Source organism: Rhodnius prolixus, unplaced genomic scaffold (assembly GCF_049639745.1).
Source record: "Rhodnius prolixus isolate KJV_2025 unplaced genomic scaffold, Rpr scaffold_8, whole genome shotgun sequence".
Taxonomy (NCBI): Eukaryota; Metazoa; Arthropoda; class Insecta; order Hemiptera; family Reduviidae; genus Rhodnius; species Rhodnius prolixus.
The window spans coordinates 7,369,037-7,384,990 of NW_027411593.1; the positions used below are offsets into that span (position 1 = coordinate 7,369,037).

Sequence of the window (15,954 nt, forward strand, 5' to 3'; positions counted from 1 at the left end):
CCCTCCTCACGAGTACGACCCTGCAGTCGTACTGAGGAGACATCTTGTTTGACAGTTGTATATAAACAGTTTAACCTGGTGGCAAACATGTGAACTAAATTTTGTTTACATAGTAAACAAGTCCAGTAAGTGCTGCAACCTGGTGGCAAATATGTGAACTAATTTTCCTTTTTTTTTGTTTTACGTCTTTCTGATGCAATTTTTTCAACTTTTTTTACTTTTTCTGCTTTTTAACGCTCTCTGACGCCATTTTTCGTACTACTATTACTTTATTTTATTTTTTTTTGTTTAATATAGTTTTACATTACTTTATTTGCCTCGAATCATTTTTAGTCTTTTTTAACTTTGTTTTTAGTTGTAACTTTGCAAATATAATAAAAATAACAAGACTACGGGAAAAGAGAAAATACATAATGACTTTTCTAATAATTTATAGATAATTCTTTATTTTGCTACCAATTATACATTTTTTTTTCTTTTGTATTACAAAAACATTTTAAATTCAATTACATCTTTTAGGTAATGATTCTTAAAATTACCTACATAATAAAATTAAAATTTACATTACATTTTCAAACTTCAAATATATTTTTTTTACAAATAATCGACTAAATAATAAAAGAATTGGAAGAGTTGCAGTTGGATAGATGTTTTCCAACGTCTTTTTCATTTTGGCTTAATTCGATGAACCTCTTTTGCAGGAAGAACTCCAGTTTTGTCTGTTTCAACTCTGAAAAATAACAATATACAATGAGATAGACTGTTCGTCAACTGAATCGTCCTACAAATAAAACTCAACTTCCTTGAAAATCAATGTTAATTTTTTTATCCGTTAAAATAAAAATAGATCAATCTTTTAGAAAGAAAACGCAAGAAAGTAAAACTGAGTTTTAGTAATTATATGAATTTAATTCATTTTCAAAATAGCAGTTTTCTGTACTCTTTTAAGTGAAATAAACATTTTTTAAATAAATACTCGACATTTTTGTTCTTGTACCTTTCAATTTTCCAATCAAATTAAACTTTCTTTAACACAAAATCTTTTACTATACTCATTCCGATTCTACAGGAATATATGAAAAAAAAATTTAATCACGTAAAAATGCTAAGTTTTAATAAATAATGGGTAAGATTACCTGGAAGATAACACCACAGAGTGGTAGGTAGATTTCCTTATTTGAATATTGTAGGAATAGAGATGGATGGGAATCACCTCTTATTTTCGGAAGTGCTGCAGCATTAAAAGAAATTCCCTCAAAAGTAATCATTTTAGATTATGTCTCAGCTTTACTAGGCTGCGAGTCGGCCAAGGGCTGAAAGTATTAAAACCTTAGTAAATGATATGAATTTCATTCACACTTATTCTAGTCCGGTAGCATTTTACAAACAAAATCTTAGTTAATTCTGTTTATAACAAATTAAACCATTCTACAACTAACTGGGAAAATCTAATTTAAACTATCTATTGCACAAAATAACAACTTTTTATTCAGATTCAAAGGAAAATATTTAATTTATCGGAATAAAGGTTTAATTGATGTTAAAATGCTTTAGAAGTAATCAATAAGTAATTATATGAAGATCAGTTCCATAATGTAACATGGTAAGTATGGAGATTTCATCATTGATTTATTTAATGGAATGTAGAAATAGTTGTGAATTATCTCAAATTACATGCAATAAATAATAGTTAAGACTACCTGATTTGTTTCATGAACGAAATGTAGAAATTAGATGTGAATTACCTCAACTTATGTAGGAGTGCTGCTGGATGTAAAGAAGGACCATGATGAAGAATAGCCAGCGAAGGCAGAAAGGGTCCTTGAGCAAAGGCACTGGATGAAAAGAAAAACATACTACATTTTAAAACACATAACTTTTATTTTGTAATGCAATTTTGATATTGAAACATAAGATGAAGTTGAGGCATAGCCTCTAAAACAGTCCACTATATGTGACCCAAGACTTCGAAATAAACAATTAACGTTGTAACAGAATAACCAATTTTGAAGATATATTTTTCACATAGAAGTTGAAATGTTGTAAAAGAGATTTAATCTGAGTAAGCTTCATAATCAAACTCAAAATTAACATTATGTTACAGGTTGGTATTACATAATGTAGAGCCAGGACAAAAGTAACTTAGCACACTTCCCTTGAGCATATATAAGACAAACCGAACATATTATCTCTTTTATATATAATTTTAATGGCATAATCTGATAATTTATCAATTACCTATGGGGAGAAAATTGTTTTAAACATTTTAATTTTTCTGTGAAATAAGAAATAATTAAACTTAAAGACTGCAGAGGAAGGGGAGCAAAATGTAGAGTAAAAAGCAGGGAAAGGGATTCATCATTTATACTTTATATTGCACAGAAATATTGAGTAGATAAAACCAGTGAACTTGGAGGTGTTCCAGCCATGCACATGCAATTTTATGTAAGATTAAGAACTTACTTGTTTTTCAATCAATTTTGCACTTAAAGTTTCCTTATTTTTGTAGAATATTAGCTTCATTATTCTCTCTTACGTAGTGTCTTTGGAAGTTAAGAATAACTGCGTACTCTTTGACCCGACGTTGGTTACTACTTATTTTACTGTGACTCCAGTTAACCTCGCTAACCTAGAGAATAGTTGCTCTCCGACCGTCGAAGCGACATCTCCCTAACCATTACCCAACATCATGATTCTTTGGAAGAGAGGTGGTGAGTATTACACTAGACTAGATCACATTGTTAGGAGGGACGAGCCATCTTTCCCCCTGCATATAAATATTATTTAAATTAAAAGTTTTTTTTTATTCTCCTACAAAATAATGCATATAATTAATAAGATTGTGACATAAACATGCACATTACACCTAAATAATACATTTTTTAAGGAATTGATTCATAACAAAGTTGTTTGTACATACTCATTTGATCGATGTTTTCTCAACGTCTTATTCATTTCCACTTCGGTTGATGGATAGTTTTGCAGTTATTGGCTCACAGTATTGGCTGTTTTCAATCTGAAAATATTCAATGAAATAAACAGTTTATAGATTTAATCGTTAATTAAAAAGCATTCTATTCAATGATACTGCAAATTAAAACGCAACCATTTGTTTAAGATAAATTTGTATCTTTCAAAACTTTAAAAAATATATAAAATATGAATGCTGAAATTTTAGTAAAAATCTTTTAAACAGATCAATCTTTTAGAACGCATTCATAGCTCTGTCAAACATTAAATTATTTTAACATGAATTACTCCTTCGTTGCAACTTAACGTTGTACTAAACTTGTTTAAGTAAAGTTACACTCTGCCATAAATTTAAATCATTAGTTTATTAAGTATTCTAACTTGTTTAAGAATTCGTTGACATTTGGAAAGGTAGTACTCCATGATTTCTGTCAACTAGGAGCTGCTATGACAGTCTTTTATATATTACAGAGTGTTTTTAGTTTTACCAATTTTTCAAGAGTAATACAAGTATTTCAATACTTGCTCTAGAGTCTAGATATGCACATAACAGGGTCTAGAGCATAATAATATAATGAAAGTACTTTGTTTACAGGAAATCGTAAATGCTGTTCAAGAGAAAATACGAAAAATCAGATTCAGAAAATTTATAGTTAGATTGAAAGATTTTCGCCAAAAGGTGCCATCAAACTAAATATCTAAATTAGAATTTTCCATGATTAAATTTCATCACACACGACAATTCGTAAAAACATTTATCGAAAACTAATATTTCCGTTGAAAACAGAATAAAATTCTACTTGATCGTAACACCTTGTAATTATTAAGGGTAAGAAAAAGTAATTAATGGTAACGGGTGCTTGGTGGATATTAAAGTAAAGAGGTAAAAAATTAAATGGCAAATTAAAATACCTTATGAAGCCGATGTAAAAGGGAAGGTCTTCTTCACACACTTGCTCCAGAAAGTACTTCTCATTCTACTCCTGTTTGTAGGCACTACTACCCTCTTCATTCTTGTTACTAAATAGTAAAAAACCATTACCAACGAAATACAGAGCTAGTAACTTCTTATCAGTCCTCTCATCTTGTTATTTTTTCTTACACTGGCTGTATTATACGTAGAACAATGACAAAAACATGAAACGATTCTCCAAAAAATACATAAACAATTGTAGGTAATACGTACATAGGTTACTTAATATCATTAAATAAGGTTCCTTTTTATTAAATCTGTATCTGTTGATTTAATGACTCCACAGTTATACTGTTAATGTAATTTAAGTAGTAAATGTCATGTTCAGGTCTAACTCGTTCTACAAGCGAATTAAGCTTATCGTATTCATCTTCCTCGTCTTGGAATCTTGACTTGTGGTTTTCGTTACTTAACTTCGATATAGAACACTAAACTTTACAGAAATGATGCTGCTCCTGGATTTAATAGTTAACACTAAAGCCAATGCTAGATTGTACTAATTAGGTCCATCCATTTTGAAACACAAGAAATAAAAACCATTGGAAATAGGAGAAATTGTTTTCTAATTTCACTGGAAGACTGCTGTATCAGTATTTGATGGTTAATATTAAGGCCAATGACTATTAAATACAGGAACAGCATCATTCCTGTAGCATTGCCTTATTTATTAACTAATGCATACAGAAACCACAGCACCTCAGTGAAGTTGGGATAAAAGTTCAATTTTTCCTATGTTTTTTACTTTCTTTTTTTCAAAAATAATGGACTTTACAATTACAATCTAGCATTGGTCTCAATACTATTAAATAAGCAAAATTAAACGACAATTTTGACTTTTTTTAAAGCTTTTTACCTCTTACTTTTAAAAAAAGGTCGCACCTACCTGTACATTTTACCATTAATAGTGGCTATCAAATAAAAAACAGGAGTGTTCGGGTGAAAGTAGAAAACTATTTCTACTTTTTCCAATGGTTTTTACTTCTTGATTTTCAATCTAGATCGACCCAACATATACAGTTTCCTACGAATTTATCGCTTAATGCAAAACGGATAATACAATCAGTTTTTTAAGGTACGTAAAGTTCACATTTCTTAGTTACAGCAACATCAACTTAAAACAATCAATCATAAATTTAAAAAAACATCAATTTATGAGGTAAACAGTGAATTTTAAACATGGAATTTTTTTAGAGGAAACTTTTTTTAAAATACTGATGTTATAAAATGTTTATCAACGTGGGTGAAGAACATTTAACAAATAAAGCAAATTATTACTGTTGCTACATGATAAAGAGAATATTTGGACAAAACCAAATAACCTTTTTACCCCACTGCCTAACCAGACAGTTGTTTTGTTAGGAGGTTATTTATTGTTTATTATAATAGTGTCAAAGTACATGTTTATGCTACCTAGCGGTAATCACTGGAACTAGTTCCTAGTAATTACATCTTTCTAGTTTAAGCTATTGCCGCTAGATAGCATTGGCATGACCTTAATGCGTCTATTTTTCCCCATTTTTAAATTTAAAGTAAGAACAGAACGTATAGAATTACTAATTAGGTTTCCAAATTTCTTGAACTTAATTATAAGGACTTCAATTTCTGATTTATTCTTTGAATTAAATAGAGCAAATACCGAAGTAATATATTTATAAATTTCACTCTCTTTACAAATTATGTATAATAGAACTAACCAATCTTATGAAACTATTTTAATAATTAATGGACAATAATATTGGTATAACAAGCGAGGAAAATTCTTAATAAATCTCAATAAGATGTAAGGAATATTTCACCATTTACAAATAACGTAACTAAATATTCCATAAGTAAATCAATAAAAAATAAATAATTAAATAAAATATGGATATTTAGTAAAAACTATTAGAAAAGATGAGCATTACTAATAATTTCATTAGAATACTCATGTTTAAGTATAAGGCAGTTAGTACTAAGGGCAATGCTAGATTGTATACGCTAAGTCTATTTATTTCGAGAAACAAAAAAGAAAAACCATTGAAAAAAGAAGATCTTTTCATCTAACTTTATAGGAATGATGATGCTCCTGGATTTAATAGTTAATATTAAGGCTAATGCTAGAATGTGCCGATCTATTTTGAAAAACAAGAAGTAAAAACAATAGGAGAATGTGGAACATTTCTCGTAATTTCACTAGCATACTTATGTATGTTTCCGTATTTGACAGTTAATAATCTACCAAGGCTAAAACCTAAAGTAAAAACTATGAGAAAAGGTGAAAATTACTCATAATTTTTCTTACTATTGTAGGAATATTCCAAGATTAAAAAGATTTAAAACTTGTTTGGTGTGCTTTTGAAATCTTCGCAGTTGTCCACACTTTCAACTTTGCTTTATTAAAAACCTAAATACCTTAAGTAAATCCACTGAAGATAGGCTTTACTAACCGAAAGCTTTGAGAGAAATTAAATTAGATAAAATCGCACGCCAGTTTCATTAGTTTCACTACCCTTCTATCAAACCTTTTAGATTCCTTGTATATATATAACAGTTATTAGGTTATATTTGAGATGGAGGTTATACAAGCGTAGACATTAAACCTAAACACATTTAAGCCTAAAAACGTAGGAATTTGTTGTAACTTATAGTAAGAAATTGTGAATTATTAGGGAATCTAAATGAGCAACGTGACGGAATTGTTACTTTATTTGAATACTTACTTAAGTCATGATTTTTTACGACACACAGAAGAGATTCCATCTGATATATTGTATGTTTTACAGCATAGTTTTCATTCTGTGAAATCCCAAAAAAGGTATGTTTTCATACTACCAAATTTTATATAGTGCACAATAACATTGTAGAAAAACTACTATTTATAATTTTAGAGATCCTACAATCTTGGACAGTATTCAGTCTGCCCTTGACATAATTTGGGAAAATTTGAATACTGGTCACTGGAGTAATGTACCTGAAATACATAGAAAACTTTATTCTCTATTCAGTTTCTTAAAAGTAAGTTATTTAACGACCATACTAATGATTAATTATTCAAAGAATTTTTCATGAATACCACTCACTTTTTTTAAAAAGGTTTTAGCGCTATTAAAAGAAGATTCTGATAACAAGAATGAGTTTTCAAGTGTGTTAAAAGCAGCAATAAAAGCTGCTGATCTTGGATTGCTTCTTGGAAATTCTTGCCGCAAAGAACTATCTCATGCTGCGACTTTACTAAACAGAGTTATTCATGGAGGTAAGTTTAATTACGGTATTTTATTTTGTTGAATTAGATTGATTACGAGCATCTATTGTAAACAAATTGTTGTGTAATAAATGGTGACCACGTATTGTCGAGTTTGTCCTAATGCTTATTGTGGAACTGTAGTGAGGAAGAGGCACCTTGGGACTTGAGACTTCCCCAAAAATGAGTGATATAAATAGATTTTTCTTAGTGGTATGCCTACCTAGAACGCATATATTTATAAAGTTTGTGTACCCACATTAATTGGAACGAGTTACTGTTTGCAACAATCAGAAATTAGTCATATACTTATAAAAATTAAATTAAATTTGCGAAAAATATAAATAAATGGAAAAACCCTATTTTTATATGTACTGGATTCGATAAATATTTAAAACATAGCATATATCGTACTTAGAAATATACAAATCGTAAAATGGAAGTCCCTTTTTTTGAGATGATGAGGGATGCGACCGAAATAGACTTACACCAGAAGAAATAATATTGACTAAGTACTATTTTTACAGAAAAATTGAAGGAAAGTGATAATTCAAGCAATGTACACCCAGATCCTTCTACAGACTTCGATTCTATACATACCGAGCAAATTTCTGTCAAAGACTGTCCTTCAGTTGAATATTTTAATGGGTGTTATTTTAATCCTGAATTGCCAGTAAAATTGATCAGTAAGGTTTAATCCATATTGCTTAAAAGAAGATATCAAATGTAAAAAATGCATCTAAATAATTAAAACTTTTTTCAGTTAGATTGTATATCTCATTGGCCTGCACTAAGTAAATGGCAAGATTTGAAATATATCAAAAGTGTTGCTGGATGTAGAACTGTACCTATTGAATTAGGCTCTTCATACACTCATGAAGACTGGGGGATGAAATTGTTGACGATTGAAGAGTTTATTCAAAACCATATCTGTTCTTCTGGGGATAAAGTTGGATATCTTGCGCAACATCAACTCTTTGATCAGGTCTAAAATAATTTTTGTTTTGAATTTTTAGTGCAAAATTAAATCTGTGGCAATTGGTTTATAGATGGAAGATTGAATCCTTGGGATTGTATAGTCAGCCTATGCTACCGATTTCCTGAGCTAATTAAGCATGGAGACTTTCTTAGGAAAGGAAAGGCACTTAGCATACAATTAACGGCACAGTGCCTCCCCCAAACATAACTCAAAAATGCAATATCTAGTCAGTAATCCTTTCTCATCTCATTTTTTGATGTGGCAGGGTGATAGGTTGAATTTGGCTTTTTTCGGCCTTCCAGTAAAATCTTGGAGAGCCTCATTCCCACCATCCTTCTGCAGTAAATATACGCACCTATTAGAATAATGTTTTGTGCAAGAAACAGCAAATAAATTTCAGGATCTCAGAGTATCTTCCACTATTTTTCTAGCTTTTCGGCTTCATCATTGCTTTTTAACGCTTAGCCTTAGATTTCTTTCTAGCTAAAAAATAATGGAATGATTAAAAAGAATGATCAGTGTGCCAAAATACGCTTCCAAAGCCATCAGAAATCCATACTTAAAGAGTCCTCTGAAAGAAATATCGATGCCTGTTGGGTGTTCTCTTGGTAGTTGCTTTACTCCATGTTTGAGTTGGCCATGAATATCATGCCTATAGCCTTGGTTTAATTTCTGCTTTTGCTCAAGTCAATGTAGTGTTTAAAATCCGTGCCATATTCCAAGGGGGTAACATTTTCTCCTGTTTTGGGATTCGCAGTTTCCATTACAAATATGAGCAACTCTAATGTTGACTCTTAACCATTTTTGTTCCATAGTTTTCACTTTCACTTACACCTCGTTCCAGAAAATATTACGACCGTATAGGTTTTTATAATTTGTGCGAAAAATATGCTTTTAAAAGTTTTTTAGTGGTATTCAGGTAAATAAAAAACTGATAATCGAAGATAGTTCATATTTTTTATTTGATTTAGATGTCCAACCAGAGTTCTGGACCTGCCGGAACTATCACTTTGCTGGAAAGGCAAAGCGTCTTTTTTGTAGTTCTCTTGAAAATAGCTCCGATTTTGTTTTTCAAACTAATTATATCTATCTATATTTAAACTAGTTATCCTTTATTAAGTTGTATCTAGGGCTGCAACTTTTAGTTAGAACATTCCAGAAAAAGTGTTTAGAAGGCTCTCCTGGAAAAAGGAGCTAGGTAGATTTCCCTCTAAAGTGTCATTAATACAACTTTATTCCATGTTTTTATAATATTATAAAAATTATTGAACAGAAATTAATGAGGAGACCAGGTTTTTAGGAAGGAGGCACATTAAGTTCTATCTAAAGTGGCCTTCAGTGTACTGTACGCTAACGCTTATGTCACATTTATATGCGATTAAATTGCAAAACAATCAGTTTCCCACTAGCGCGATTGTATGAAACATATGAAATGATTGTATAAAATGTGATTATCTAGACTGACAAAGGATTTCTTTCGAACTTGTTCCTAGGGTTATCACTATTTATTGAGACAATCTTGGTCACACTTTTGGGAAGCTATGATGTCCCGTTTCCATGAACAGTTTTTACATGAAACACAACGTTGATGTCAACTCTTTTTAAATTCTAGTAGAAAAAACGAATTAATGAGTAAATGCGTTATGAAAAAGTCGTGACATATTTTGTTTTTTGTCCACTCAGATACCAGAACTTAAAAATGATATATGTATACCAGAATATTGTTGCTTGACAAAAAGTGAAGATTTAGACAGTGAACCTGATATTAACGCATGGTTTGGTCCTAGAGGTACAGTCACTCCATTGCATTATGATCCTAAGCATAATTTACTATGTCAGGTAAATGATCAACTCTTCTATCATGATGTTTTTATCTTCTTTTTTTTATGTCTGTTTTTTATTTATCATTCTGTTTTTTTCAAGGTTGTTGGAAGGAAAAAACTTCTTTTATATTCGCCCGAAGATTCTGACTTTTTATATCCTCATGAAACGAAGATGTTACATAATACAGCCCAAGTTGATCCTCAAAAGCCGGATTACAAATCATTTCCTCGGTATAAGTTGGCTAAAGGTTTTGAATGTGTATTGAATCCTGGTGAGTTTATAATTTTTACCTTTTCTATTCTGAAAAAGATATCAGGCGAGAGTGTTACGGTTTAGCTCATTTGTGTTTCTTGTATTGAATGTTTTATTTACCTCCCTTGAATTTCTTTAGATATTGGCAACTCTTCCTGCATTTAGGCATAATATATCAGCAATTCCTTTGACATCCAAGCAGTGAAAATAAGGTCTCTCAAATTGTTTGTTGGTAGTTCCTAAGGAAAAATCTTGATTCTAGGACAATAATGATCGATAAATAATTATTTTGTTGGGTTCAAATAGCCAACACGAAACGATCGCTATGCGCGCCCGTAACGGACTACACATCCTTCTCTACTACTGATTCCCACATTGAAAAATTCCTTGCCATTATCTTTGTCTGGGTATACGCCAAATTATGATTACTTGGTTAGAAACATGCAGAAACAAGCTTCTCATTAACGATAGGACAGTAAAATAAAGTATAAATATTTATTTTTCCTGTAGTTATTTCTCAATTAATAAATATTATTAATAAGATATTGTATTGATTTAATATCCATTTCTCCCATTATTACCTATTACTAGTTTGTATGTATTAAATATCAAGATTAGTTTCTTTCAAAAGGAATTTCATGATGTGTGGTACAAGGGACCATGATCCCTAAATGAGGATTCTTACATTTTATCACTTACACATCAATAAGAATAATGAGTATAATAAAGAAAATATGTTTCTAAAAGAAAATTAAAATAAATTTTCATTTCAAAGTTAAGTTATTCTTATAGTATAAAGTAAATTATTTGGTGTAAAAATGATAATTTGTCACATTCTTTACAAACATAGTTTTTCTTTTGAGGCATTTTCCGCATAAATATTTTTTACAGATATTACAGATAGTGGTAGTCTTATTATTAGTGTAGTGTCCTATTTGATTCGTTTTACGTGAACAATGTAAGGTCTTTGAAGTTGTAGGAATATTAGCTTCTTGTGATTCCATCTCTGGTTTAACATTTTCAACGGCTCTTTCAATAGCAAGTTTATCTGGTAATTGAAAAAGAAAATCTTTTCTGGATATAATTTTACCTTTAGTTTCTCCATATAAGATACAGACATTTATGCCAGCTAAATCTAAAATGTTAAAAAACACTTGAAGTGGCCAACTTCTTGATCTTAATTTTACGCTATATTTCTTTGCCATTTGGTCAGCAATGTCTACGCCAAATTTAGTTTTATTATAAAATTCAACTGTTTCCTGTAGGAGTTTGTTACTTTTATAAACTCTGACGGATTTATATTTTGAACTCAATATAAAACTCTTCTTCGTCTGCAACCTCATCATCACTATTTTCACTATCAAAAACTTCATCTTGGGTACCGCATAGTTCATTTTCAATTTCTTCTGATTCATCTTCACTGTATATCGTTCAGGTTTTCCAAAATTTCAGAGATTTTCAATCGTTTTGATATTTTCAGGGCTTATAAAAACAAAATCAGAAATATTGATTACAGAGTTTATATTTGTAATCATTTTTCTCATCTTTTACTAATTGAAGTAATATGTCGTTTATTAACTATTTTATATAACTAAAGAAATATAACTTTTTTATTATTATTTATTATATTGTTATAAAGTATAAGTGCAATATTCATAACATATTCTACGTCTCCAGATCTAAATGAATGATTAAATATATTTTCGAATGAATGCATTAGGTTTTGCATTAGCATTATGTTCGATCCTGATTTTTCCTGATAATCATCACCATCATACTGAATGATTCGCAATGAAAATTCTAAAAAATTCTAAGGAACACTTTGTAGTTGTACATATCGAGTAAACTTGTTAATTCATGACCGGCAAGCAAATTACAGGATGCTTTTACACTTTAACTGGTAGCCAGTCATTTTGACTGGTGCTGGTATAAGTAGCCATGATACAAAATTATTTTGTATTCGTTGAATAAAAAGAAAAAAAATTATATTCATTATACTTTTTCTTGAGTTATCGCTGCAAAAGTCATTGTTGGGAGAAAAAAATGTAACTTGAAGTAGGAATTTTTTAATATAATTGCAAAACCAGTCATTTTGACGGCGTGGTAGTTCTAGTCTAGTGTTAATGAATTATAACATACTTCAGAGATAAATTTTCGATATCATCATTTGTCATTTAAATAATTATCATTGCAAATTTAACATATTTTAAAATTTTGTTCTAGGTGAGATGCTGTATATCCCTCCAAAATGGTGGCATTATGTCAAATCTATGGATGTCAGTTTCTCAGTTAGCTTTTGGTGGACATGAAAGTTTTAACTTGTCAGTATATAAAGGGTTACACGGAGGAGAGGTCGAAACCTCGGTAGATGAAGTTTTAACTTTTCTCTCCTTTAGAGAATATTTTTTGTTGCATTTGAGCTGCTGAATCACCTTCCTACGTGTACAACTTGTAAATATGAATGAAATAAGCGGAAGTAGACAGTTTATAATCTGTATTTTATAAATAAAATAAAAAAATTAATGGTCGGTGGCAAGGTGGTTTGATTTCCCTTTAAAATGTCATTGCAGAGTAAAATATTGAAATCACCTAAAAAATGTTAATAAGGATTAAATATGTACCCAAAATTGAAAAGATGAAGTAAAGTGGTTAATCATGAAAGTGCCATTTCAATGAAAAATTGTAGATTTAGCAATCTTTTTCAAGGAAAAATTAAATTGCGTAAACTATAATAAAGGAAAGTTTAAGGTTTGGAGTGACCAACACCAGATTTTTTTCAATAATTATTGTTAAGTCCATTAAGCAAATAAACAATGATTTAACACTCTCCAAGTTACTGGAAAAACTGCAAACTAGCTTCCTTTTTTTTGGCATCGGTTAAAGAAAAGTGGCAAACGTCTAACGCTAAACTGTTCGTCTTCAAGATGACTTTCTTTTATATCTTTTATGATGAAAGAAAAGAAAAAATGAGTTACAATTTTATACAAACAAAAAAATAATTTATTTATTGAAAAAAATGTATATAATTTGTACATAAAGGTTTCCATATTGTGAGCCAGTTTTTGATTTAACATTTATTTTTTGATTCTTGATTATCACAGTAAATTTCTTTTAATTGCTGTGAGTTAAAGTATGTTTAACCCACTCTTCATCGTAGAAACGATGATCGCTTAGTCTCAGGCTAGATCTCTTGTAGAAATAATAGAACAATACAGCAACTAAAAAACAAAGTTGAATGCATAAAATAATAAACGTAATTTAAAAAAAGAAAAAATTAAATAAGTAATTATTGTTATTACTAGTAATGGATTGTAACTTCTGTTGTGATAAAATAGTAGAAACTGCATCGACAATAAACATTTAAACACAGCAAAAGATTGACTGGAATTTCAGTTCTTTTCCTGGAGGTTTTTTTTTTATCATGTAGAAATAAATTTTATTTTCTCATTCAAAGCCAACACAAGAGTAGAAAACTGATTTATCCAACGATAAATCCGTATGACTAGATTATTTTGGTGATATAGAGGAAACAATATAGAACAAAAATAAATAACAGAACACTTCAATGAATCAATAAGGGGAGATCAAAAAAAGTCAAAGAAGCTTACATACTATAGATTGTGCCTAATTTTGTTCTAAGGCGATTCGTTACCAAAAATAACGAAACATTGGATGTCTAAAAAGGTATTTATGCAGTTTGTTCAATTAAAACTGTCCGGCAGGAGTTGTATAAGGATTTTTTGTACACTTGGTACGTTTTTTAAAAGTATTTCATGTTTGGCCCTCACAAGTTTTTTACTTTTTCTAGTAATTAGGTACAATATTTTGCAAGAATTATCATTATTATTTTTATAATGACAAAGAGAAAACATGTATTCAATACCACATAACTTTCTAGCTTTACTTTTAACAAACTTGATAAATACCTTTGTAAAAGAACGTTCATAAAAAACAATTTTGATATCAAATTAGTGTGCTGATCTTGTAAACTCCACGGAGAGATTCAACATCTTCAATTTTGATGAACAACAATGCATAATAATGAATTGGACTACTTTTATTCATTAACTTGAAGAATTAATTAATTGGAAAACATTTCTTCTTTTTTTTTTTTTGGAATATCCCTACAAATTGTGAGTTCATGCAATTAAATCTACTTACAAAAGCGCTGGATTATGTATAAAGCACTGAGTAAGCCTGGCCAATTATAGTCAATAGGTTGTTCCCATCTCAAGAGCAATAAGAAAGTTTGTAGAGACACAGTAAGTATAATGTAAAGTGCTGCAAATATTATGGTACCTTTGAAACCATAAAGTAATAGCTCTACAAAACCAGCCTGTAAAAGATACAAGCTTTTATCAAACATAAATTTTAAGATCTTGTCTTTGAAAAAAATGAATCTTAGGGTATAGAAAACTTAAAATATAATCCTGAAAACCAATGTACTTTATGTATAGTATCCTTTACTTTAGCAATAAGTAAACACTATACTATAGTTAGTAAACTCTATACTACGATGTAAGAATAATAATCATAAGAAATTAATTCTACACAAAAAGAGAGGTAAATTGATTAGACAAATCGATATTTAGCCTAAATCTAAACTTTCTCTCGGTTGAAAACCACACTAATTAACATAATTCACAATACTGGGCCCCTTAGTTTCATAATTGACCACTAAATGCAGACGAAAGTACATTTCTAAGAACTAAGTGTGAAACTGACGCCTTTTTAAAAGAAAACATTTAGAAGATAAAGCACTAAAGAAACATTATTAGTATTTACCTTGAATACATTGGTTCTGAATAAACTAAAACACAGACAAGTCACCGCCATCAGAAGAAAAGCATCTTGTACTCTGTAAAACATAAGTGATTTCCTTAAAAACAAGTTAATCAATACACTTTTTTTTAGTTTAATATTAAACTAAAACTTCTTCTGAAGACAGCAGAGAAACTAAGCTTCAACAAGAAATTGTCACACACTTACATGAACACCACAAATAATATTGTTGAATTTTTTCTAATAAAAACTTTGTCAGAGATACAATTAAATATAATATCTATAAATATAAAGATATGTTGTGTAACTAATGTGAACACATATACACCTTTACCAAGAACCATTATTTTGGTAACTAATATAAAATAAATACTAAACTAGTATTTATAAAACTAAATAAACCAAAAATAAAATAAACTAAAAATTCTATGGTAAGAAAGGTTTAACCTGTTTATAAACAAACCGTCACTAACATGGCTGTGTAATAACTACTAGTTGCTATGGTAATAATTGACATAATTGCTGCAAAGTGGCAAACCTAAGTTACTATTCAACTCAATATATTGCCTGCAAGCTATGCTCCAATTTTCTCAGAAAATTGTAACTGTTTTATCGTTGCAATAACACTTCTTCATCTAAGTATGAAAAGAAAATCTCAAAATTACACCTACAAGGTTATAGCCATCGAAGATGTTCTTGAATTACAAATACACGTTTTTGCTATTCTCATTGAATAATTACAAAAAAAAAATCTACTCTCTTGATCTTTATTGGCATCAAGTCCCATTAACCACTCTCCCCTACGACAACTATTACTGTTCGTAGTCGTAGATAATAAGGGCTATTGAATATTCAGTTTCCTTTTCTAAAGGAGAATCCTTAATTTCTCCAGCTAACGTCGATTCCTAAATAAGGGGAATTTGTAAAGCAAGAAGAATTAAAAAGTATTCCATT

General features: G+C 29.9%; 1 protein-coding gene and 1 long non-coding RNA gene across 7 annotated transcripts; one reads left to right on the forward strand and one right to left on the reverse strand.

The window, feature by feature from the left end:
* Positions 1 to 414: 414 nt before the first annotated feature.
* LOC141450793 (uncharacterized) lies at positions 415 to 5,566 on the reverse strand. Of its 4 annotated transcripts, none has more exons than XR_012456322.1 (6): positions 4,157 to 5,566; positions 3,883 to 4,077; positions 2,921 to 3,016; positions 1,746 to 2,767; positions 1,137 to 1,313; positions 415 to 730 (listed from the first exon to the last, which is right to left on the reverse strand). It is a non-coding gene; the product is annotated as an uncharacterized lncRNA (long non-coding RNA). The 4 variants fall into 4 exon arrangements; XR_012456323.1 differs by having other exon boundaries at positions 4,827 to 5,565; XR_012456321.1 differs by having other exon boundaries at positions 1,746 to 1,835; positions 2,464 to 2,767; positions 3,883 to 5,524.
* A 901-nt stretch (positions 5,567 to 6,467) lies between these two features.
* On the forward strand, positions 6,468 to 12,746 carry LOC141450791 (bifunctional peptidase and arginyl-hydroxylase JMJD5-like). 3 transcript variants are annotated; one of them, XM_074121601.1, is made up of 8 exons: positions 6,468 to 6,737; positions 6,811 to 6,937; positions 7,016 to 7,175; positions 7,691 to 7,849; positions 7,931 to 8,148; positions 9,932 to 9,981; positions 10,066 to 10,237; positions 12,442 to 12,746. In XM_074121601.1, exons 1-7 carry the CDS (start codon positions 6,601 to 6,603, stop codon positions 10,229 to 10,231), a joined length of 1,017 nt encoding a protein of 338 aa, XP_073977702.1. In that variant the 5' UTR covers positions 6,468 to 6,600; the 3' UTR covers positions 10,232 to 10,237; positions 12,442 to 12,746. The 3 variants fall into 3 exon arrangements, with proteins under 3 accessions (XP_073977702.1, XP_073977700.1, XP_073977701.1); XM_074121599.1 differs by having other exon boundaries at positions 6,469 to 6,737; positions 9,826 to 9,981; XM_074121600.1 differs by lacking the exon at positions 7,691 to 7,849 and having other exon boundaries at positions 6,469 to 6,737; positions 9,826 to 9,981.
* Positions 12,747 to 15,954: the final 3,208 nt, after the last annotated feature.

Bases quoted from the DNA above. Each gene is read 5' to 3' on its own strand.
- LOC141450791 (XM_074121599.1), top strand. From the start codon at position 6,601: ATGAGCAACGTGACGGAATTGTTACTTTATTTGAATACTTACTTAAGT. The intron at 8,149-9,825 runs GTCTAAAATAAT...TTGTCCACTCAG, and splicing joins AACATCAACTCTTTGATCAG to ATACCAGAACTTAAAAATGA. The intron at 10,238-12,441 runs GTGAGTTTATAA...ATTTTGTTCTAG, and splicing joins TGAATGTGTATTGAATCCTG to GTGAGATGCTGTATATCCCT.